Raw genomic sequence first — 24240 nt, 5'->3', positions numbered from 1 at the left:
CAGGCCATTATAGCCCAGAACGGTAATTACCCTACCGTTTATTGTGTCAAAGCTCCTTTTCTACGTGTTGGCTAGGGAAGCGTAATGTAATTCATTATATTTGTGTAATAGTGGTTCGCGATGAGTAAATAACTTTGTTAACAATACAAGTATGTCAAGCCATTGTTTGATCTTCATAGTCAAAGAATTGATCCAGCCATAACGTGGGACTCATCAAGTATTCTCCCTGTTGGCCATTTGCCAACACATCTGTATCTGCTTCCGTAGTCACAACTGTAGCCGTATCCGCATCCGCCCTGGCCCATGGTATATTTCCTGCTTCTATTGCTTTATGTACCTCTTCCTGTTGGTTCGGCACTCTATCATGATAAGCCGACTGGAACATGCGTAGGCCGCGGGCCAGTTGTGTGAATACACCGTCTACTGACACCGGGTGTTCGCCAGCTTCAGCAGCAGCGAGCTCTAGCTTGTCTGCCATGCGGGATAGCAGCACATGAAGATCAACAAGGCTGCGCAGACTGGCTGGATCCCAGCCAGGCTCCTGGAGTGCGCTGAGTTGGTGTAGGGTGGCCACGCACCGTGCCAGCTGAGCCCACTGGATAAAAGAAACACCAAGAAGTTCAGACGGCGAGAGGGTTAGAAAGGTTGATGTGCACGACTTGATCGCAAGTGCTGACTGCCAAAAGCAGGAGATGCGCGTAGGCCCACATATCGGTGGTTGTGGGTGAGCGGACTCCTGGATGTGGATAGTCTCGATAATGCACATCTCGGTATAGTATGTCTGAGCGAGGAGAACTACTTATCGATTAGCAATATATTTTAGATGGAAATTTGTGCTGAGCTTAACACCTACGGAAGTGCTGCTGGAATGCCGGAGGGATAGAGGTCCTGAGCTCTTGTAGCTGCCCCATCAGAGTCTTGATGTACAAGAGAGCTTGAGGTGAAAGGGTCTCCGGCGGAGGGTGATCCGGGAGTTGGGCTCGCTCACGGACCTGGGCGGCTTTCATGGCGAGCAGCTGCAGGCGGACTTGAATAGCTAGGGCGGCATCAGACGGGCATTCTGCGTCGGCGCTGTAGCCGCTGGCGATAAGGGCAGAAAGGCCCTCGTCCATCTGAGGTATCCACGACGGCGCATCGATTTGGGAGAAGTATGCTGAGACGGCCGATCCAAGCACAAAGCACCCTAGAATGGCTCGCTGGCGCTCGAGGTAGAACTGGGTATTAGTCACTCCAGCACCCAGCGTTCTTGTCGCTGTCGTTGTTGCCGTAGTTTCTGAAGTGCTGCCATACACACCGTCGAAGCCGGCTTTTAGTTCGAGCTCGTTTATTGTGTGCGTAATTCCTGGAGCAGTTTGATCCAGAAAACGTAACTCCCCGACCAACGAGATAGCCACCCCCATGAGTCGAGACAGACTACGACGGTTGTGCAGGTGCTCCCAGCCCCACAAAATGTAGACAAGGAGACCTAATAGCAGATCGACTGTTTGCTGTGGTTTTTGATGTTTCTGCCGCTGTGGTTGTTTTAGAAATGCCGTCTCGCAGAGGACACGCTTCAGTTCAAGGGAGCTTTCCCTCTTCTCCTCCCCCGATGCCGATGCCACGCAGATAATTGCGCGGAACAGGAACGGCCGGTGTAGCTGCAGCTGCTCGGCCGTGAGGTGGGCAGGCAAATGAACAAATGGGAAGTGATGCAGCATACGCGATCTGAACGTGTCAAGGGAAATCGACGCGGTGGAAGGGGGTACAGAGGGCGACCTAATCATGCCCGGCATGGTCGAGGATGGTGATCTGGCGAGAGGGATACCGTTGGCGCCAACGCCGCTCGTATTGCTTGTCGCCCACCAAGAATCAGATACAGCGGTGGTGTCAGCATCGGTATCTTCGTCGTCTTCGTCGATAGGAGCGGGATGCGAGTCCTCCATAATGCCACTTCCTTCGGTCCCCTCTGCGACCTCGTCTTGGTATGATGGAATGACGCGAGGGGGTGGCTATTGTCAATATTATTAGTATGGTTACGGTGATGATCACTACTACTTCTATACAACCATACATCGACTCTGTCGCCGTGGGCGTTGTTCATGATGCCCGCGTTGACATTGCCCGCTTGGAGCAGCGAGACTAGCTGGTCGAGTGTCCCCTCGAGTTTCGCGATACGGGCACCCGATGAGCTATGCTTTTTAGCGCTGCGACGTAGCGCATCGGCGGGATGGCATGGGCGCTTGAGACGGTGGCACCTATATATAATATCGAATGAGTGCCCACAGGTTGGGGTTTGGAAGAACAACCCGGACTGACCTTTCGCAACCATTGCCCTCGGGACGAGGAATACATTTGCATTTAGTCTTGAAACAGCCCAGACACGCTTGACCATAGGCCGCTGAGTGGCCAGCCATTCTATGTATAGTAGATGTAAGAGGAAGAGTGGTGTCAAAGGTAATGGCACAGCCCACTTTTATTCTCCACCGAACATCCACACTATTCCCTAAGCGGCCCATCCTAAGCCCCACTCTCTACACCCCCAATACAATTTTATAGATCAATTTATTGACTGTCAGATATTGCCCCTGGTTGTGTTCCATCACAAAGTGCACCATGTCGGGTCTATTTGTTTTAGACATCCCTCCAAGCTTGAATTGGAGTAACTCAGCTCGTCTGGAGCCATACGTAAACATGGCCGTATCTTTCATGAAGATGTAATGCCCAATGTGAAGACTGGTCCTTATGTCCGCATAGGTGATTGAAAATTTGTAGCCATGATTGGCACACTAGGGTAGACCTAATGTCAAGCAAGCTACATAAATCAACATCGCCCTAGGTGGACTACGACAGCTACGCCTAGAACAGAAACGACAACTCCATGAAGCGTGTATTACACCGGTCCTCGACTATGCGTCAACGTCTGCCACGACCAGCTGCGAGACAAAACCTACCTTTAGCACCTGCACACTGTTCAGCGTACAGCACTTATCCGGGTACGCTTTGGCTTCCGAACAGTGGCCAGATTCACCCACTCTCTCTTCTCCTATTTCGTACAACATACAACTCCCATTCTAGGGCTCTCTGTTGGGGGGCATACATGCCTAAGTTTTACTTTTCAGTGATTAGTACAAGCATCATGCTATGATTAGGTGATTCCTCACTTTGCTTACTCTACTACCTACCTATCTGGCTACAAGCGATTAAGAACCTAACTGCGGTACAGTTTGGCATTGATACCCTGCCGCTAGTACTCTCCCTAGTCGCCGGCAACACTATATCCGGCCAGCTAGTCGGTCCGCTAAGCTACTATACCTCCTTTACTATAGCATCCTCCTGCCTGATGCCTGTCGGTGCCGGGCTTATCTCTACCTGGCGCGTTGACACGAGCTCCGGTATATGGATCGGCTACCAGATCATCCTAGGCTTTCGTATCGGCCTAGGAATGCAGCACGCCACTATTGCTGTCCCGACTGTACTCGAGCCCCGCGATATTCCCGTCGGTTTTTCCCTCGTCTTCTTCTGCCAGCAGCTAGGCGGTGCTATTTTTGCCTCCGTTGGCGAGAACGTCTTCGGTCAGAAGACCCTCGCCGGCCTGACCCGCGTCATCGACGACTTTGACCCCGAAACCATCGTCAACACCGGTGCCACTGACCTACGTAGGATCGTCCCCGTCAAGGACCTTCACGCCGTTTTGGTCGAGTATAACTCCGCGCTGCACTGGGTATTCATCGCCGGTACCTTTATGGCCGCGTTCTCCGCCTTAGGTGCGTTCGCCCTCGAGTGGAAGAGCGTCAAGGGAAAGCAGGGAGGTCCTAGTGATGAAGAAGATTAGGGGGTCTTGTCTGTCTGCTCTGGGTTTACAGTATGCTTGGGGGGAGACAAGATATGCTCAATTCTGGAGACGGACGGAGGGATGTGCTTTGGTCATGATTTTGCATAGAATAGTGGAGCGTCAAGGCTTTTGGCATAGGATGCATCCTGGTGTCACCGGGGGGAGGGATCGGGCTGCTTAGAGGTAGAGTCATCAGGGGTTGATTCTTAAGCGAAACCAGATAAGGCAGCAGAGTCGGTCACATTCGGAGTACCTGTCATAACGTAGCTCATTCAGTTTCTTCGAAATTGTCAATTTTTCATACTTATTTTAGCAATGACACTCATTTTACCTCTTTACCTACACTATATAAAGATCCGGTATTAGTGCACAACAGTCGCTATCGTTTAACAGCATTCTTTGAATCTAATTTCCCATATCTGAAATGGTCTTATCTCCATCTAAACCTAACATTGAACGTCTGAGTCAGGTGCTATATCTAAGTACAGCTATCACTACCGGCAATGAAAGTACCATCCGAGTTCTCACAACCACACTCTCCGGTGTCGGGAGACTTGATACAGGTTGTGCCGTATCCGGTACTCTTGCCACCACTGCCCCAATAGAAGATCCAGTAGTCCGAGTTCTTCTCCAACTCACCACTGGTTGGGGCAGTGCATGTATATGCACTACATGTGCCGTAGGGAGCGCCTTTAACGGAGTCGTATTGGTGGTCGGTCTCGAAGACAGCGAATGTTTGGGTCTTGGAAGTGCGGGTGTTGTGGGAGCACTCGGCCGCTTGGATGGCTTTAGAGACCTTTGCGGCTATTTATGACAGTCAGCACAAGAGCACTCCACATTTGTTCGTTGTCATCACGCACCACTACAGTTCAGGCTACTCGGTTTGTAACCCTCGGTGTTCGACGAAGCTGGAGCGAGGGTAGCTGCGACAATAGCTGGTGCAGCAAGCAAGGCGACAAAGTTGGTGAAATGCATTTTGAGGGATTATTGTTTGAGGAGGATGAGTATAGAGAGATCTGAAGAAGGACGAAGTAGATGTATATATATACTACTCATAAGACCCACAACTTTGATACTCCGAAACATATACTCCGTCAGTTTAATTAATATAAAGCCATATCGATGAAAAGAAGGTCAGGAGGGCCGAAAGCTCGAAAGTGAATATCCATGGATGTAAGGAGTATAGAGGAGGATGAGGACGAGTCCAATATTTTCCTCAGGGGAAGGATCCACTTCAGCCTATCAAATTTCAATTCGAAACAGTCATCCGCTGACATTTCGTCCAAGTGGCTTGTGGGGGATCTCGTCCATATCAACAAAAAAGAATAATTGAGTAGTTCAGTTTCGACATTTTGAAAGCTACAGAAACCAGTATAAAGCCATTGCTGTTAGATTGGCTTGAATACACCCAGTACTCACCATTGGAGTATCGAGGTGAATATGGAGTAGTCGTCATTCAAGTTTCATAATGATGGATCTGTTGGATTATTTATAGTATATGTCTCACGTCTACCCCTGGATGTGCCACATCCACACCATTAGGAAACGTCTAGAATATACCCCGTACAGCACACAAGCTTATTTTGAGGTGATGATCACTCTCAGGATCTTCCTGACATGATAAGCTTGATCAAACCGCTAAATAATCTTCAAAACTTTTCCTTTAGGGGAGCTTGTTGGGCCTAAAGGCAGCCGGGTCTAGATCAGGATGTCACTAGTTGTTCCCCTTAATTTGTTTTGCCAGCTCACACTTCCACACTCCAAATGCAAAGCAATCGATTCACAACTGCTACCACACCAGTGTCACTATCTCCGCCGTCGATATACATGTGCCGTTGGAGGCTGGTATTGGGGTTAGCGAATCACTATGTTGTAAGTGCAGTTGAGCACTCAGCGAGCATCGAATTTCGGCATCTTAGACCCAAATCTCAACGTGGGGTTGGGTCTCATAGGTTTTGTGGGTTATGGCGTAGCTTAGGTACGTCGCCACATTATCGGATATTGACTGAGCAAAACGACTTACTTTTGCTCTCGAGCACGCGGATTGGACGTTTAACAATTAGAAGCGCGTTCTTACAAGACGTGGGTTAGTTCTAGAGTATATATGGGGGTATTTATGACCCGATCGAAAGAGAAAGAACTTGATCAGACGTATATTAATTGATATATTCGTCGGAAGGTTTCGTGGATTTTCTACGGTTCTATTTTCGGCGGATATAAAGATCCGCCGTTACCCTAGGAGGATAAAGGATTATATCTAGTAAAGAATCCCTAGAGATCTAGCCGGTAAAGGAGCACTACAATATCTCCTATACCTAGTCCTATAGCTTAGTTACCGATATCACCTATGTCTCGCTTGACATTGTGAAGTTTTTGAATACCTGGACAGACATTTTTGCCCTTTTTACGCCTGGAAAATAACCAAACGTCGCGGTAACAACTCTTGGGCACATTAACAAGTAATCCAAAGTCTGGAAATCCCCTTAGAGACAATCGGTGCGATTGAGATTCACACCGCCGCGATACGCCTGTAGCAAAAGCCCAAGCTTACCACCAGGACCCGGATCCCCTTTATGTCTTTGTCTTGATTGCTGGTTCGCTTTAATCTTCTGTTATAATTTGAGATCCACCAGCTGAGTGCTGACCAAGCACACTCTAAGCATCCATCTATGGATGGATCATTTGGACATAACGAATCACATCCTAACATTGCATCACCTAAGCATTACCCAAGTGAATACATACACCTATGTATATATGAAGTAGTGGTCAATTTCAATCCGACAGCATTCAACAACCAGCAGAACTACGACGGCACTACCTCAATTCCTTTGTTTTTTAACATATTCTCCACCATCGGCTTCACAACCGCAAAAGAAATGACCCAGAGGGGGAGGAAATGCTTAATCCCGACGATGGCACGTTAATTCTAACTAATCAAGATTGCACACGCAACCTTCAACAATTGACCAAGATAGTTGCGATTTTCACCGTTTTTTTGGCAAGCGGGTGTCATGTTACAGCCAGCAATCCGTTGAGTCCCTATTCCCCCAAGGGTTGAGATCCGTCTACTGATCATGAGACCACGCACGGCCATAGTAACCAATGCTTCACCTGAATATTTTGTTAATTTCCAGAGATGCAAAAGTAAATGAACGAGGCTACTCAGAGATACCGCCTGTATGAAATGGGGGTGCTTTGTTAGAAAATATAAGACAGAAATCTGACGGTATGGAGGTAAATGGTATGGATGGAAAATATGTACGACTCTTAACTAGGTTGGCAGATTCCGCTGCTTTACTTTTGGATTATGGTGGTCCGTGAATATTCCAAGCTTCAATATCCTGTATTTCTACCATATATTTAACCATGGTATTCGACCCTTCGTACTTGGGATATTCTTTCTCAAAATGGAGACTGCTGGTAGGACCCGACTACCCTGTTTATGTCGGTGCAAGTTCTAGGAACTTGAAACTGAGTGGAAAGCTGTCTCTATAAAGGCACTAGGGCTATGTGATTGATAACCGTTGTTTAAATTCTGAAAATCTATCAAAGGAAACATCTAAATTCTGATATGTTGACGCATCTAGGTCAAGTTTTCATAGTGGAAAATCCAACGCGGATACGTGTGTTGTGCTCCAATGGATTGGAGGTATTGCAACTTGGCTCCAATACATAGAAAATTAGCCCGTTAACCTTCTAGGCAATATTTTCAGCCTCTCGGTGCTCAGTTGCCACCATGCCTTTCTCTTTCTCCTGGGCGAATGTAGAGTGTGGGCGCCACTTGGAAGAGGTCCGAGGGGTACTTTCTTCCATCATCTTATCAACTTGCTCAAGAGACAGACCCTTGGTCTCTGGGACAAGGAAGTACGCATACACGAAACAAGCAGCGCAAAGGCTTCCCCAGACGAAGAAGACAGAGGACCTCATGTTGGCCTCACCAGGGTTGTCCCCTACCATGTAAGGAGTGATGACAGCAATGATGGTATTCCACAACCAGTTGGAGGCAGTGGAGAGTGCAACCCCGCGGGAGCGGATAGGAATGGGAAAGATTTCACCAATGAGAATCCAGGCTCCGGGGCCCCAGGTAGATGCGAAGAAGAAGATGTAGATGGCGATAAGTGCGACTTGGGCGTTGACGGCCGAAATATTGTTGGCAATGGTACTACCACTGTCACTGATGTGGGTCTTGTTAAAGCCAATAGTAACGCCGATGATAGCGACGAGGAATTGACAAATGAGCATACCCAACGCACCGAAGATCAGAAGAGGGCGTCGACCTAACTTCTCGACAGTGTAGAAGGAGATAGGAGTTGAGAAAACGTTGACAATGGTGAAGATCATCGACGTCAAGAACGTATTGCTGATCGCACCAGTGGCTTGGAGGAAAGTAGTGGAGAAGTAAAAGATGAAATTGACACCAGTCCACTGTTGCATCATCTGGAGGGAGGTTCCCAAGATGGTACGACGCAAGTTAGACTTCTGGACCCAAAGGCTACCGGTGAAACAATTCTTCCAGCTTCCGAACCAGCCAGCATCGGGGATAACGCTGCGCTCATACTCCTCGTTGGCGATGATCTCAGAGAGTTCAGCCTCAATGTATTCGGAATCGGGAGGCTGATCGCGGACAATGCAGAGGGACCTCCTGGCGTCCTCAATGCGGCCCTTCTTGACAAAGTAGCGAGGCGAGTCAGGGAGGAACAGAAGGCCAACACCCAGAACAATTGCCCAGACAAACTGGATTGCAATAGGAATGCGGAAGGAACCGGTGTCTGTGCGCTTTTCAGTCCCGTAGACCAAGCAAGACGCCAGCATGAGACCGATGGTGACACAGAACTGGTAGCAAGCGACAATGGCACCTCGAACGCTTTTGGGGCACTGTAAACAAAAGACAGAATGTTAGCATGTGGTTCAGAATGTCATCTATCCGAAGGTAGAGACGACTCTTACAATTTCACTGATATATAGAATGACAATGGCTGATTCGAAGCCAACACCAATGCCAGCAATGAGACGACCAGCCGCAATGATACCAAGAGCGTTACCCCCAACACCAGTGAGCATTTGAATGACAATACCAATGGCGTAAATCCCACAGCCGAAGATGACGGTCCATTTGCGACCAAACCACTCGGCTATATCACCTGCAAGGACAGCGCCAAAAAAGGTACCAGCGGAGAGAATAGACACAATGAGGGAGGAATGAGATGCAGTGAGCTTGGTACGACCGGGTTCAATGATGTCAACCCACATTTCGATACCGTTGACACCATTGATATATCCAGAGTCATACCCAAAGTAGATGCCTCCGAGCGAGGCAAAAGCGCAAAGCGCATAGGCTTTCCAGGTGATTGGTGCCTCAATGGAGTTGACATCTCCAGTTGCACGAAGAGACATTTTGGCAACCTCACAGGGAACGGTGGAGTAATCTATTGTACGCCCGATGAATCTAGATATGACCAGGGCAAGATAATATACGAAGTTAGCGAAAAGAAAACTTCCATTAACACAGCGACGAGCTCATTATATAGAGTTTTATCTCTGTGTCAGCCACATCGGGTTTATGCCAGTGAAGGGCTTTTTTTTTTTTTTTTGCCGCGCCTTTTGGCCTTTGCCAAGGATGAGATCCCACATGGGCCCAAGCATAACCCCCAAAAACGGGTTTAGGATCCATTCGACGGAGACTGGTATAATTACACTCTCACTCTGAACTTTAAGAATTGCCAACCAAGAACAAATTGATACCAGCGATGAGGTGGACTGAGAATAAATGTTCCCACTAGGCAATGATATCGCAGTTGAGTTTATTCGTATGCCCCGCCCTCCCCAGCTTTTCCACGCTGAAACATCTTTGCAGTCAGGCCACTTTTCTTTCCTCGTCCACTCGGAGGTAACGAGTGAGCAGGTTGCATTAGGGAAACCTTGTTTGGTATAAACCCGGCCTTGTTGCGCCTGAGAGATATAACCATGGGCTTGGCACGGTTACTTTCTCATTCAAACTTTTAGGAAAGCCGAGTCGACTGAATTACAAGGTATGCCGAGGTTTAACCCTATGTCTGTACAGCACGAGCCGGGGAAGGTCGGGCAGAAGTGGATTCAGGTCAAGGATGGCATAAATTGCCCGGAGACATGCCCGAGCGATCTAAATTTCCGCACTCACACGAAGCCGGAAAGGACCAACTAGAGTTTCCTTCTTCCGTGCCCTGCATGCCTTGCTGTCAAATGGCACATAATTAGATGAGGACAAAACTGAACCCCCAACCGGGACGACAAATTCGGCATTCCACCAAAATCCAACTCTGGGCTCATTAAAAATTACTATGGAGAAACCCCGGGGAGCGTGGAGCCCCGCTTTGCGGAGATTTCTCCCCGTGGGTTTTCCGCACTACCGAAAGGTTCAGGCCGTGTCGGGAGCTCATTGGCCAAGACGTCCGTCCCCCGTCCGATGTCTTAGGAATTCCCGAGTAAATTGTACGGTGTTCTCATTTTGGAACGGGATTAGAACCGTCGTATGGACGGCAAAGGACTCGATGGTTACTGTGGAAATTCGCTTACTAGTTGGAACGCCTGGACTTGCTCTGAGCAAGGAATGGGCTTGTAAGTCCGGGCGACTAAGGTGTGCCACCAGGGGCACAACTCTCTCATTGGTTAATATTGTCGGCCAGAATTCTAGATCCACTAATTAGTTAACTAGGTGTTAGTCATAATACCTACAAATGGCTGAAGACTAGGCAGGTCGACAATATTAGTGCCTTCAGTCTCGAGAGTTGTAATGATTTGCTCACCGGAAAGGCCAAATTGGAAGATAAGCGTCTTTAGCCATGAATGGAAAGTATGATTTATAGTTTTGGATGGTTGTAAGATCCTTAAGGCGCCTCTTTGTCATGCGGGGTATAATGTGTAGGTTATGTATGGCGTAGGGTATTATATATTGAATTGAAGGATACGCCGGCTTATAAAAGAGGTAATTTCATCTTTGTGTGGATCAATATCAACTGTAGGTCGATCGCCTAGCATATTGAGGGAAGTATAAATGTTGAGAGTTGTGCCCCCGGTGGCACCCTTAGTTGCCCGTAGTAAGGAAGATTGCGAGAAGGTACAAGACATTGCGCACGAGATTATCGGGGGAGGAGTGTATCACATCACCCACATTGTGAAAGCATAAGGGAACTTGGGAAATTACCTAGAAGGGGCAACCTTGGGGCAACTTTGGATGTTCCAAGGTTGGAAAAACTGGAAACTTCAAAAACCTTCCCGAATGCGAACTGCCACTTTAGGATTGGATTCTAACCGAATATGGTTTAGTCTCCTTGGCAACCATTAGATCTCCCGAGATCCTTATTGACCAAGCTGGGTAGATTCCATTATGTTCCTGCAAGGTGGACAACTACCATGTTTTGTGTTCCAAATTCCAAACTTCCTAGAGTACCTAGGTAGGCAGCTCGTACTGGTTACAGTGGAAAACTTGAAAACGTCTCAGATGACAAACCGATAATGGATAACCCCATGTCTACATCAAGGTTTATTGAGAACATGCCAAAACAGCTAAAGGAAAACCAGTTCAGTTCAGTATTCCATTGACGAGACACGCTTCCTTCCTTCTTTCTTCGTGACTATGTTATATGCCAACACAACTGCTTGTTCGCCTACGGTGATTCCTCCCCAGTGGTCCTTGGCGCGGAGATTCTCTCCCTCTCGGCAGAATAGGTCAGAACTTATACCCTGGATGTTCCTTCCTCATTTAACTACAACCACGGTAATGCCACGCTTCAAAATGCCAAACTTTGCAATGCCACCATGACATATACACACCATGGCCTCGAGGATCTCATCACGGAGACATGGTTGCCTCGGAAATGGAATTCGCGATTATAGGTAACTGGAGGAGGTTAGGTGATGCTGCCTCTCCAGAGCCCTAGGATCTGAAAAGCCCAGGCAATGTCAATCTCTACGGCGTTCAAATCTAGGATATGTGTCGTTGAATGATCAAGCGATCATTATGAAAAGCCTTGTGGGAAGTTTATACGGCCGTGATCCCAAGTACTCCTATTGGAGTGGTTGTTCTCAAGGCGGTAGACAAGGTCTTATGCTTGCACAGCGATATTCAAATGCATACGACGGGATCGCGGCTTCGGCCTCTGCTTTCTTGTGGATCGAGCCCGCCTCGTCTTCGCATGATCCAGTCCTAGAAGGTTGGACAGGTGCGTCTTCGGCACCTTTAGCGTGCGAGTTGGATTTCATCACAGCCCAGGTTATCGCAGAGTGCGATCCCAAGGACGGCGTTGTCGATGGAGTTATCTCTGATATGGACTCGTGTAATTTCGATGCACTTTCCTCTGTGAACAAAACATTCCACTGCTCATCCAGCAACAAAATAATGCCGATCAGCAAGATCGCTGCGCTGGTTGCCAATGCCGCTTGGTCAGGACCTCGAACCGCCGATGGCGAATTCCTTTGGTATGGATAAAACCCGGGATCTGATATCAGTGCTTTCGGTGTGACATCAGGGGTAAATCAAGCAGAAAGTGCAAGGAGCAAGCGTAATAAATCATGCACAGGAATATGCGCTATAACCGAATTCACATCAGATGATGGAGACGGCGTGGAGAGATCAATCTCCTTATGCGCTCGCTTTGGGATAGTGAAATCTGACTGGGATGAGATGAAAGAAAATTCCGCGCGCGGTCGGCTTCTAGAGCCTGAGACTGGGACTGCATTTCTTTTGCACGACGTTGGTCAACCAAGTCGCGCAGGCACTTGGTTATAGGTACACTCAACAGGATGGTGTGCACAATTCACATAACGCGGTTTAGTCTCATCCCACTATAGGTAAAGGTGGGCTTCTTGATTCAATTGTCCGAGATAAATCCATTTTCCATCCACAGAAGGAAGAAATATAAACAGGAAGAAAATCCGTGGTTAGCATGAAGTGGACCCGAATGGGTAACATCTCATTGGAGAATTGATGTTTAAATCTTTGGCCTTGCAACCCCGGAAAACATGGAGATTTTTGAATTTATATAGTACTGAAAAGCTTCATTTTTGCGGAATCAAAAGCTTCAAAGGTTCATATTGTACGAATGATTTACAATCCAATGTAAGTAGTTAACTAGAGGTAAAAAGCGGTGTTAAAACGAGGCATTCAGGCATCTAATGCCGTAGTGCGGATCTGTGGATCTTCTCCGCTTCTTACGCTCTTCATCTACTTCGTACGCCTTAATTTCAAGCCAATTCTATAATTGCCTAGTCTTATTCTTTATTTTGTGGGTTATGGTTCAGGAGGATAATATCCTTCTTTGGGCATTGGTAAGATTTAGAGTAAGACTGTGTATAATAAGTTCCGCAGTGGTACTTAGGAAGAATGGTTGCAGCGCCCTAAGCTGATACATAGTCATACTACATATAGCCTTGACAGCGAGTAAAATTGTGCTAATATATAGGAAAGCTGGCATGACCGCAGTAGAATATTCTCTATGAGAGAAAGTCCGTAGCATTGCATGTGTGACGTGGACAGAGAGAGCGAGCTGGTAGATAGCTATGTATAGCAAACACCTGGGCTGCAGGCCATGTTTGACTAATCACCTAACCTGTGTAATAATGAAAAAGTACATGCCCCGCCTATCTTGTTCACCTCCTCAGCACACCCGTTTATACTTATTCCTCGGAGTTCTTCTTCAATTAAGCATTGCCAAAAAGGATCTCATTACGTACGAAATGATGCCCTTCAAGGTCGACACAACCGTTCTCCTCTACATCATATTTATTGTGGTACGATATTGGAGTTCCACCCTGGCGATGACCTCTGTTAACAAATTTCGGAATTAGGGAGGGATCATCTCCTTGCTCCTTGGAGCGTGAGTTATTGCGCATTCTATCATATGTCTAGGTGGCATACGTTGAACGAAGATAGTGACTTATAGCTTTTTTGCGGAACAGGATATCTTGGGCTCGCACCACCGCACTACTTCTTCCCTTGCCGACATGGGTTCCAGCCATCGCAACCCTCATATCCCCGATCATGATACTCACACCGATAATTACGCGAATTCTTTCTACCCGTTTGAATAACGAGACAGCTCGCAATTACCGATGGTCCACAATACCTCGCATACTCGATCAGGTTCAAACAGTCATATCGACCATTGTGGCCACAGTAGCACTTGCGTACCTCTTTCCTGACAGGATTCTCTCATGTAACCTAGATCAACAATGGCAGGAGTTCTTCAAGTCGAAGAATTCACACGCTATCCGGTCAATCCAAGATGAATTCCGATGTTGTGGTCTTCGAAGTGTTCACGACAGAGCATGGCCTTTCAAGGACCGGAACCACGGGGACAATGCGTGCGAGTTGCAACTGGGATATCAGAGGAGTTGCTTTGCCCCCTGGAGAGAGCACCAGCATCGTACGTCTTGGATGGTTTTTGCGGCAGTTATTTTTGTTTTCGCTGCTAAGGTGGGTTTACCTAAGTGAGGCTTGTGGGTTATAGTGGCTTATATTCCGCAACTTTATACAGATCGCTTTCATTCGGATTTCTGGGCGTCCGACAGGTTGGATGAGCACACAATCGCAATCTGCCAGCCAGGGGGGGGGATTACCAGCGTATTTCACACCCAGAGGTGCAGGACGAAGGGGATATCGAGAATGGTATTCATGAGGAAACGCGAAGGACACTCTTATCCCAGTCAAACGCCGAGTATAGAAACAACTGGGAGGTAGACTAAGTCCGAGAAACCCTTCACCCAGCTGAGGAGAAATGTAGTTTCGCCGTGCATCCTTAGCCTACATCCGAATTGAGGGATATCAGACAATGTTGAGAGCGCATTACTGCCTCAGGGAGATAGAACCTTGTTTCCTCTCTTTCTGTCTCTCTTCGCAGCTAGCCAATACAAATCCTCTCATGTGCCAGCCTTTGTACCTTTGAATGGTCACTGTAAATTGCCACCTCAAACAAACCCCTTCAATGGCGAATCTTGGAAAATAACCTAAACGGTAATGAAGGTGACTTTCAGACGGCCAAATGCCAATCGATTCTTGGTTATATTCTCATTATGATCGATTTATATGCACTGAGGACTAACTACCTATTCCGTCCACTGTCTAGTTCGGATATTTCCCCCTTATGATCCGCGGGAAGTTCCCAACGCATTTGAGTGCCCCCTCGCAACTCAGAGCGCCCATCCCTGGCACCGACTGGAAGCTCAGACATCGTCTGCACTTGGTGTGGTATAATCTCAACTAATTCCGCATTCTTTGGCTTTTTATTCCTTGCAACGAAGAACCACAGTAGACTAATGATAAGGGCTAGACTAGCCACACCACCGACAACCCCACCTGCGATGGCACCTTTGGTCGATGGGTCGGATGTGTTAACTTCCTGTGGCTCGGATGTGGAAGAGGGTTTGTTATTAGCAGTAGTACTGGTTGTTGCTGCACTCTTTCCAAATAGGGTTTTAAAGGCTGGATCAGCCCACGATGAGGGAGATGGTGTGGCCTTGATATCGCTGGCCGTCGAAGAAGATAGGGAAAATGAAGATAGGGTGGGCTGTTCAGCTATTAATTTGTTGAATTAGAATTCAAAAGAGGGTAGAGTACTCACATCAAACGACGAACGCGTTGCCTCGGATTGAGCGTCATATATGAAGGCTGGAGCATCGTAACAGCCTGCCTGACTATCATCTGCCCAGGCAAGTCTTCCGCCAATTCCAAAGATCTGACGCCCGTATGTCACACATGTGAGGGTCATGCGAGGGTCATCGAGGGGGCCAGCAGAGTACCATTTGAAAGACGGAATTGATAAATAATTTCTAAAAGAAATGTCAGGCCATTGCGCAGGGATCGCGATAAAAAGAATACCACTCACACATCAAGAATAGTGTCTTTGGATTCCAGATCTGCCCCTCCAATAACATATATCTGATATGAGGACGAGGATTCGTCGTGCTGCACGGAGGCGCAGAATTGTGTTCGGGACGCTACCGTTCCCATCGTGGACTGATTATACCATTTCGCCCCAGCAATGTCATACACTTGGACATGGCTCCATGAGTTCTGAGACCTTTATTAGCATCCTGACTTTCATACTGGGATTCCCAAAGCTTACCGCGCTCATCGTAGCGTTGATTCCATCCTTGATCGAGGGAACGTCGCCACCAATATACACCAAAATTCCCTTGTCACCAACTGGCACGTATGAAAGCGAACCTTCCTCGACAGCTTCGTAAGGCCCATCGAGAGCTGTGTACTGGCCGGTTGTAGTATTTAATTGAATCATCCCCGTGGCGTAGTCCCTTGTTGAGTCTGTGATTGAAGCCGTCGTACCACTAGCCCGATAACCACCTACCCAAAAGCCAGCTTGGATAGCGGGTGCATTCGTATACACTGTCAGAAAGCCTATGTCAGAACCACATCTCGGTATAACGATCGAATTTCAACATACCACCGTACTCCAGTCTCGAGGGCTGGATAGTGCCATCCTGTTTGCTCCACGATTTTTCTTTGGTTGTATAGGTCCAGATCGTGTCTTCGGATGTGATGTTGTTCAGAAACCTGCCTCCATACTGATACAATGTCGAGTTTTCCGCGTTGGACCAGACCGCCATGTCTTTAACTATAGGAACAGCGGTGTCGATCTTGGTCATCTTATAGTTCTTGCCCTCGGAAGTGGAGAAAGAAGACGTGAGATCGAGCGTCACAAGATAATTATCTAAGAAACAGCATAAGTATACCAGGTTAAACTTGACGAAACAGCTTTTGACTTACTCGAAGCGTCACCATCATCTGGAATGAGTCCCCCATCCAGACCAACCATGTACAAAACATTGTTGGCAATATCCGCTGCACAATAAGCATCAGAGGTCTAGAACACGTTGGCATCTTCTCTACATACCTCCAAATCTGTAACTGCGACAAAATCCCCCAGATAGATCCGACAAAACCGTTTTCCTGGCAAAATTTATAATTCCAGCGTTGGCGAAAGAGGGACCCAATACCCAAATTAGCATAAACCGCCAACCCGCCATCTTAACCGTTTTGTAGCAAATACCCAACTAAAGAGAGTGTGCTTTTTTTTCAGGGTCCAAGATTACGCAGGCTGGGGAGCTCATTTATTTGTCAATCACGACTGTGTAAGAAGCTAGCAGTAAGTCTAATGGGACTTTAATATTATTATCAGGGGCGAGAAAAGTTCCAAAATTAGTTATATTAAGCGCTTGAGTCTTTTGTTGGATCGTTTTGATGAACACTGCATGATGCACGCGCCGTCAAGTTAGCGTGGATATCCTGCTAGGGTTGATTGGTGCATAGTTCCCGGCCCCCTCAGATAGCCAGGGCTTTTCTCTCGAAACGGGGAATCTGAGAACGGTCAATCATCATTTGACACACTCTTTCAACCATAGTGCCAGAAGTGGCCTGGCGCTTCGGAATTACCGTTCAATTGTGTCTCAGACATCAGTCATATGCAGATGTTTCCAAGGCAAAATGCTACACAACATTGACTAGCAGTGCTATATTGTGAGTAATCGGTGGTCTAAGTCGTAATTTTGAATAGTTTATTATGTATAGGTTACTATCTTATTTCCTATCTTCTTTTCATCTCGAATTACCACCGCTATATTCAATATGGTTAGAAAATAAGTCTCTGAAACACCAATAGTAGGGGAGAAGATCGATCGATATATTATGGTAGGTGTATTGGGTTACAGAACTAGTGAATATCAAAGGCTACTAATTACTAGATAACTATATACATATATGTATACGGACTAAACGTCAGTCTCTCTTTCTACACACTCGAAGTGGTACTTTCCAGTTTCTTCTCTTCTTGTCTTTCAACTTTCCGCGAACTCGCACTTTCTTCTCTTTTCTTAAATTTCCACTTCTTTCACGAGTCTTTTGCCCACTTTCACCTCACCTCAATTTAATGGAAATCAAAATGACGAACGAACAATTCTCTCCAACGTCATTGAAGGACTTCAGATCAAACCAACCTCTTCCTCTCCACAAATATACCCACCTACCAATATCAACCTTGCCAGGTCCTTACGACAATACATGGCATCAACTCTTCTCATTATGCACGGAAAGTTGAGTTCACAGTTGCGATGGATGAGGCCTACAATTACAAAATTGGCGCAAACGATTTCGACTCGCACGATCCTCCTTGAGGTTATCACACTTGGAAACCAACTCTCTGCGGTCCTTCAAACCTCACACCCGTCTAAGAAACTGTATTCGAATCTTCTACCCTACATTTACTTGCTGGTGTAGTCTATTCCAACATGATTGAGTGCGTCGGAAGCGGTCCCAGCATCCCACTCAAGCTCTGTGTGGCAATCTTGCGCGGCGAGGCAGAGGACATTGGAGAAACCGAAGAAGAATTCTTGGATTTGAAAGAGAAACGTCTGCAGAACGACCTGCTAGTAAGCATCTTTGCGGGTTTACGTAGTCTCCGTGAAATCGTTCAACATGCCGAGGCTGCATCATACATCATCAGTCAACTTTGCATCCACGACTAAGATCTCACTGATGAGATCATTCAATCATTTATCCTCTTATCAATGGCAACGAACATATGGCGTTTGATTATGAACTCTATACTCTCGTTCATGCGCTGGGTATATCCGGAGGACTCCAGCGGAATCCCCAGATTCCAAAGCAAGAGCCGAGAGCGTTTCAAATTTTAATAGTGGGTTGAGACAGAAGACATTGAAGGCATCTTTAGTTTTCCTTTATATTACTACTCATGCGCATCCATGGATGTAGTGTATAGACTACCCCCAGAGGTTTCTACTGAGAATACAATGGACTCCGATGGGCCTTGCCTAATATGCTAACATAAAGTCCAAGGTTAGATGCCATGCCCGGAAGCTTGTGCCGATATAAGATAATAAGATTGAAACTAAGTAATTAAGCAACGGTGTGCTACATAAAAGGTTTCCCAGTGCTGCGAGGGTGATCTCGCGCTTTGCGGGGTTTATGTCGTGACAGCCAGCACATTCGGAGTATCAGCACATCATGGCGCGATCACAAGGTTTAACCACGCAAAGCTGACCAATCTGCGCTATTTAAATGGTCTTTCATATCTCACATCTGCTGTTCTTCCAATTACCTTTTGCATAACCAATATGTCCGCTGTTCAGACTATCACTGTGCCCGCCCCGCCCGATATTCAGTATCAACCTGAATATGAAAAGTACAAGGAGCGTACTCGTCGTCGAAAGGAGACTGAGACACTCCAGACCACTTTGCCAGCCGGCTTCCCGCAGAAATTGGTATCGCCGCTGGTCTGGGAAGGAAAAGATGTTGAGAAGCGGGATGACTGGGTTTATCAGTTGAGCGATAATCAGCTGGATGAAATCGACGCTGCTTTGAAGAGCTTCAAAGGTAGGTAATTACGGTCGTAGTACGTAGATACTATTACTAATTTGGCAGCTCTTAATTTATCTTTGGGGCATATCAACCAGTCGACTTTCCCTCTACCCACCCTTCGGCCTGTTCTTCGAGACCTTTCGAAGGAGATCCACACCGGTCGAGGATTCGTCGTTCTCCGGGGTTTGCGCATTGATGATCACTCTCGAGAGGAGAACATCATCATCTATACCGGTGTATCTTCTCACATCGGCAATATCCGAGGACGTCAGCAATACGCACGACTGGCCAATGGCACTTCACCCGTGATATCCCATATCAAAGACCTCACTAGCACCACCCAGAGAGAACTTATCGGGGCCCCTTCAAACACGCCTGATAAGCAGGTTTTCCATACTGATGCTGGCGATATCGTCTCACTCCTTTGTCTGAACCGAGCCGCAGAGGGAGGAGAAAGCTATCTTTCTAGCAGCTGGCATGTGTATAACATCCTGGCCAAGGAAAGACCCGATCTTATCCACACTCTGTCTCAGGATTGGCCAGTCGACGGGTAAGAATCACCAAGTGCTAAGGGAGCGTATTTGCAAACTAACACTGTTCAGCTTCAATAACCCGGCCAGTCCCTATACCCTCCGCCCGCTTCTATACCACCAGCCAGCCACTTCCACTACTCCTGAGAGGGTTTTAATTCAGTATGCAAGACGATACTTCACTGGATTCCTGGCTCAGCCCCGATCGAAGGATATCCCCCCTATCACGGAAGCCCAAGCCGAGGCACTCGACGCTTTGCACTTCTTGGCAGAAGAGCACAGTGCCGCTCTGGATTTCCAGAAAGGCGACGTCCAATATGTGAATAATCTTAGCATTTTCCACGCGCGGAATGGGTTTAGAGATGAGCCTGGTCAAGAGTACGTCCTTGTTCTTTCACATGTGCTGTTATTTTATGGAGATGCTGACGGTATGGCTGTATTAGGCGTCATTTGTTGAGACTCTGGCTGCGAGACCCTGAAAACGCATGGGAAACACCCCAGCAACTCCAAGAACGCTGGGATACAGTCTACAAAGATGTTGTAGAGGATCAGCAGGCGTTCCCATTGGAGCCGACTATTCGCAAGAGTGTCTGATCGTGAGAATAATAGCATGAGAAGGTCAAGTTCTAGTCACCTTTAGTTTAGCATTTGAATTCAATATTCGGCTATATTTATATCGGTTATTCCAACTGTCCAGCTAGCCGTAAACAGAAGAGGCTCCCGCGCGACAAGATGCGGCATCATTCCGGGGTACCGTTCCGTCATCTTAAATAGGATCGGCTTCACTGGCCACAAACTTAAACATCTCAACGCCACGTCGAATCCTAAATTATGGAAGGATACCCCGCTCTTAGACTTGGGCGTTGGGTGTATGCAATATCAAAGACCTCGGTCTGGATCCCTCCAATACAGTGAATAGGTTCGCAAGGGCCTAGCCCTCAACAAGCCCGCGATCAAATACTCGGTATAGACCAAGCCTAAATACCAGAATAGGCACTAAGCTAGGCACTAAGCCGTATATTCTTGGCATTCCTGGGTGGCGGAACCAACTGCCGACTACGATCAAAGAATGCGGAATGAAATCAACACAATGTCTCGTGCGGGGACCCCGGATTTCCCCAGACCGGATTATGGAGTAGCCAAATATATTTTAAAAAGAGTTTATATTCCACCATCATATGTTAATCATCCTGGTGGGTACTTGTCTTGATTCAAGGACAATCTGAAATACCAAAAATGGACCAGGAAAAGATATACAACGAGACGGTCGAGGACGTCAACTCCGCGATTTCCGTGCCAGACATAGATCCAGCGGCAGAGAAACGACTCCTATGGAAACTTGACATCCATGTCGTTCCTATTCTCATGTTTTTATTCTTACTCGCCTTCCTTGATCGTATCAATATCGGTAATGCGCGAATTCAAGGTCTTGAAAAGGATTTGGGGATGAAGGGACATGATTACAATATCGCTCTGTTTATCTTCTTCATTCCTTATATCCTTTTCGAGGTTCCTAGCAATCTCCTCTTGAAAAAGGTATCGCCGTCTTGGTGGCTGAGTGGGATTATGTTTTGTTGGGGTATGTTTAAATAAATTGATATAAGGTGAAAGGATTGGGACTAAACTCCATCATATTAGGCGTTGTTACAACATGCCAAGGTGTTGTAAAGAGCTTCGGTGGCCTCGTTGCGTGTCGCTTCTTGCTTGGGTTGTTTGAGGCTGGATTAATGCCAGGTTGGATAGCTTTTGATCCCTTGATAGCACCAATGCTAATGTTCTAATGCAGGCTGCATCTACTTGATTGCTATGTACTATAAGCGCCACGAGTTGCAATGGCGATTCAATGTTTTCTTCAGTGCTAGTATCATGGCCGGTGCAATCAGTGGAGTATGTATTCCCTGCGTGGGGGAGTGGTTCTATGCTAAACCATTCGTTTTTAGCTTCTTGCCTACGGAATTGCCCAGATGGACGGTGTCGGAGGATACAGCGGCTGGCGCTGGATCTTCATCATCGAAGGTCTACTTACAGTATTCACTGGAATTGCTGCCAAATTCCTCATCGTCGATTGGCCCGAAACGTCTACTTTCCTAAATGACGAGGAACGTGTTTTGCTGCTTCGACGGCTATCAGAAGATCGCGGTGAAGCACAAATGAATCGCTTTGACAAGCCAGCAATCAAGCGCACATTCTCAGATATCAAGATCTATCTTGGGTAATATTGCGTACCTTTCTTCCATGATAACTTTCCACTAACAACGAATCAATATTAGTGCTATTATGTACTTTGGGATTGTCAATACGGGCTACGCAACATCATTCTTCACCCCAACCATCCTCCGCCAGCTCGGTTGGACATCTGTTCGAGCTCAAGTGATGAGTATCCCGATCTACGTCGTTGCAACAGTAATCGCACTAGCTACAGCCTTCATTAGCGACCGACTTCGCCATCGATTTACCTTCACATTGATGGGATGTGTCATCGCCACAATTGGGTACATTATTCTCATATGTCAGGAGTCAGTGCCAGTCGCTGCCCGATACTTTGCCCTATTTGCGATCACGGGCGGAGGATATATGACGCAGCCGATGTTGTTGGGCTGGGTGAGTAACAACATGGCTGGGCACTACAAGCAATCGATTGCCTCAGCCATGCAGATCGGCTTTGGTAACTGTGGCGGTCTGGTGGCTAGCAATGTTTTCTTTGACTCGGAGGCTCCAACATACAGAACTGGGTTCGGTGTCAGTCTAGGGATGGTATGGATCTGTGGTGTGGCATGTACTGTGTTCTTTGGTTATTTATACCGTGAAAATCGGCTGCGTGAGCAGGGTAAGAGGGATCATCGGTACCATTGGCCCAAAGAGGAGCTTGAGAATGCTGGGGATGATCACCCCAGTTTCCGGTTTACTTACTAAGTATGGAAATTGAACTTCTACATTCAAAATGTCTATCGTCTGCCAGTATAGATGTATAGATGTATAGATGTATAGATGTATATATGTATACATGTATACATGTGATAAACTCTGGGCTGTCACCTGCTCAGTTTGAGTTTTCATAGTATTTTTGTATACTTTCCACGGCTTATGGCCACCTGGCCAACCTTGAATGATTGATCTATTCGATTTCCTCGTTTCTTATTCGTCAAGAAGAACCCATCTTCCAAGTTCCCTGGGTCAATTTATGCCAGACCATCCTTGATCGGCATCTCCCTCCCGATATGACGTAGTACGCTACACCGGTTTTTTGTTCACCATTATCGTTATCTATATATTATTATTTAGGAGATCCTCAAATTCCTACCGGTGAGAAATAGTAGATCAGTCTAAGTTCGTATGCATCTGCCGATCATGACCCAGAAAAACTTGTGGGGGAAGTATAGCGACTAGCGACTAGCGACTACTGCGTGTTAAAACGAGGATATAACCGGGGATCCAATAATACTACAAGGCACAACCTCGCGGGTCCCGCGGAGTTAGATGATAGAACCAAAGTAAACTACCTATATATTGTACCTACTTAATCAAAATCAATCCCTCTCCACACATTCCAATCCTCCCAACTCAAATCATCTTAGATGCTGTGAACTCCCTCAATCTCCACAAAATGTCGAGAACACTCTCTCCGCAGAAGGAGCACGTCCAATCCGTGACTCCAGAATACCCATGGAGATCCGACAACCCGTCCGGTCCACCTCAAGGACCGCCCTCCGTCCCCAGTGGCATAAAACGACTCCGAAACACACTATCAAAGCTCTCACCATCCGCTTTCGCGGAAAAGGAACTCCTCCGAAAACAGAACCAGTACAAGAGTCCCCTGACACAGAGAAACGTTGACACCTTTGTCACCGAGCAAGAATGCAACGAAGCCTACAAGCCCAATCTACACTCGCCCCAAATCCAAGTCACTGAATGGTTACGGCGAGTCTCCTGAGCGCGAAAGTACCAGTTGCACGCAAGTCCCTATGGGAATGAGCACGAGCACGGGGATGTAAACGTCAATGCGAATACGACAGAGTTCCGCTAGGCCTTCTCTCGAGCTTTCTCTCTCCTCTTCCCCCTCCCGCCACTCGCACTCCAGAGCGCCCGTCAAATATGGGGAAACTCAATCCTGGCACTAAAGTGGCCTTTTTTTTTTTTTTTTTCTGGGGGGCCAGACAAATGACCTGTAATGGGTTGCTCCATGGGGAAATTCATGAACCCCTGTGCTGAGGTTATGCTTGGCGTTAACGTCATGATTTGCTGGTATACATGCCGAGAGTGATATGCTCCGCCCTTTTTTAAGAATTGGAATTTGGAAGAGATGTACAAGGTACAAAGTACATCAATGTATACGTGTCTAAATAATGTTTGGATTATAAGTTTTAAGCCCGATGTGGGTATAGCGACGTGGGTGAGGTTTACGCCAGTTGTTTAATATTGTACACAATGTATTATTATTCGCAGAATTGTTACTAAACTAATACTACGTCTTATTCAAAATGATTATTTACATGTAAATATGTTGTATAAAAACAGAAGGAGACCCGAGCTGT

At 46.9% G+C, this 24240-nt stretch overlaps 11 protein-coding genes across 11 annotated transcripts; 7 read left to right on the top strand and 4 right to left on the bottom strand.

Moving 5' to 3' along the window:
* Window positions 1-154: 154 nt before the first annotated feature.
* N7537_011257 (uncharacterized protein) lies at window positions 155-2393 on the bottom strand (the record flags this gene model as incomplete). Its single annotated transcript, XM_056902311.1, has 4 exons — window positions 155-795; window positions 854-1988; window positions 2051-2234; window positions 2296-2393. The coding sequence occupies 4 exons, from the start codon at window positions 2391-2393 to the stop codon at window positions 155-157; spliced, it is 2058 nt and encodes a 685-aa protein (XP_056747598.1).
* Window positions 2394-3319: 926 nt separating this feature from the next.
* On the top strand, window positions 3320-3811 carry N7537_011256 (MFS general substrate transporter; the record flags this gene model as incomplete). The annotated part of the gene is made up of 1 exon (XM_056902310.1): window positions 3320-3811. One exon carries the CDS (start codon window positions 3320-3322, stop codon window positions 3809-3811), a length of 492 nt encoding a protein of 163 aa, XP_056747597.1.
* Window positions 3812-4289: 478 nt separating this feature from the next.
* On the bottom strand, window positions 4290-4786 carry N7537_011255 (uncharacterized protein; the record flags this gene model as incomplete). Its single annotated transcript, XM_056902309.1, has 2 exons — window positions 4290-4615; window positions 4672-4786. 2 exons carry the CDS (start codon window positions 4784-4786, stop codon window positions 4290-4292), a joined length of 441 nt encoding a protein of 146 aa, XP_056747596.1.
* Window positions 4787-7510: 2724 nt separating this feature from the next.
* N7537_011254 (sugar porter family MFS transporter) lies at window positions 7511-9208 on the bottom strand (the record flags this gene model as incomplete). Its single annotated transcript, XM_056902308.1, has 2 exons — window positions 7511-8689; window positions 8762-9208. 2 exons carry the CDS (start codon window positions 9206-9208, stop codon window positions 7511-7513), a joined length of 1626 nt encoding a protein of 541 aa, XP_056747595.1.
* A 2602-nt stretch (window positions 9209-11810) lies between these two features.
* On the top strand, window positions 11811-12278 carry N7537_011253 (feruloyl esterase; the record flags this gene model as incomplete). Its single annotated transcript, XM_056902307.1, has 1 exon — window positions 11811-12278. The coding sequence occupies one exon, from the start codon at window positions 11811-11813 to the stop codon at window positions 12276-12278; it is 468 nt and encodes a 155-aa protein (XP_056747594.1).
* Window positions 12279-13528: 1250 nt separating this feature from the next.
* On the top strand, window positions 13529-14466 carry N7537_011252 (uncharacterized protein; the record flags this gene model as incomplete). The annotated part of the gene is made up of 4 exons (XM_056902306.1): window positions 13529-13615; window positions 13637-13665; window positions 13748-14264; window positions 14326-14466. The coding sequence occupies 4 exons, from the start codon at window positions 13529-13531 to the stop codon at window positions 14464-14466; spliced, it is 774 nt and encodes a 257-aa protein (XP_056747593.1).
* Window positions 14467-14889: 423 nt separating this feature from the next.
* Window positions 14890-16831, bottom strand: N7537_011251 (uncharacterized protein; the record flags this gene model as incomplete). Its single annotated transcript, XM_056902305.1, has 7 exons — window positions 14890-15354; window positions 15409-15616; window positions 15673-15860; window positions 15913-16190; window positions 16249-16515; window positions 16572-16646; window positions 16699-16831. The coding sequence occupies 7 exons, from the start codon at window positions 16829-16831 to the stop codon at window positions 14890-14892; spliced, it is 1614 nt and encodes a 537-aa protein (XP_056747592.1).
* Window positions 16832-18088: 1257 nt separating this feature from the next.
* Window positions 18089-18325, top strand: N7537_011250 (uncharacterized protein; the record flags this gene model as incomplete). The annotated part of the gene is made up of 1 exon (XM_056902304.1): window positions 18089-18325. The coding sequence occupies one exon, from the start codon at window positions 18089-18091 to the stop codon at window positions 18323-18325; it is 237 nt and encodes a 78-aa protein (XP_056747591.1).
* A 609-nt stretch (window positions 18326-18934) lies between these two features.
* N7537_011249 (TauD/TfdA family dioxygenase) lies at window positions 18935-20302 on the top strand (the record flags this gene model as incomplete). Its single annotated transcript, XM_056902303.1, has 4 exons — window positions 18935-19193; window positions 19242-19728; window positions 19781-20086; window positions 20152-20302. 4 exons carry the CDS (start codon window positions 18935-18937, stop codon window positions 20300-20302), a joined length of 1203 nt encoding a protein of 400 aa, XP_056747590.1.
* A 642-nt stretch (window positions 20303-20944) lies between these two features.
* On the top strand, window positions 20945-22621 carry N7537_011248 (allantoate permease family MFS transporter; the record flags this gene model as incomplete). The annotated part of the gene is made up of 5 exons (XM_056902302.1): window positions 20945-21287; window positions 21347-21442; window positions 21495-21595; window positions 21649-21920; window positions 21979-22621. The coding sequence occupies 5 exons, from the start codon at window positions 20945-20947 to the stop codon at window positions 22619-22621; spliced, it is 1455 nt and encodes a 484-aa protein (XP_056747589.1).
* Window positions 22622-23312: 691 nt separating this feature from the next.
* N7537_011247 (uncharacterized protein) lies at window positions 23313-23639 on the top strand (the record flags this gene model as incomplete). Its single annotated transcript, XM_056902301.1, has 1 exon — window positions 23313-23639. The coding sequence occupies one exon, from the start codon at window positions 23313-23315 to the stop codon at window positions 23637-23639; it is 327 nt and encodes a 108-aa protein (XP_056747588.1).
* Window positions 23640-24240: the final 601 nt, after the last annotated feature.

Source organism: Penicillium hordei (assembly GCF_028827395.1).
Source record: "Penicillium hordei strain IBT 12815 chromosome Unknown utg000006l_segment0_segment0, whole genome shotgun sequence".
Lineage (NCBI taxonomy): Eukaryota > Fungi > Ascomycota > Eurotiomycetes > Eurotiales > Aspergillaceae > Penicillium > Penicillium hordei.
The sequence above is the reverse complement of the archived record's forward strand: the minus strand, read 5'-3'. Positions and strand labels throughout refer to the sequence as shown.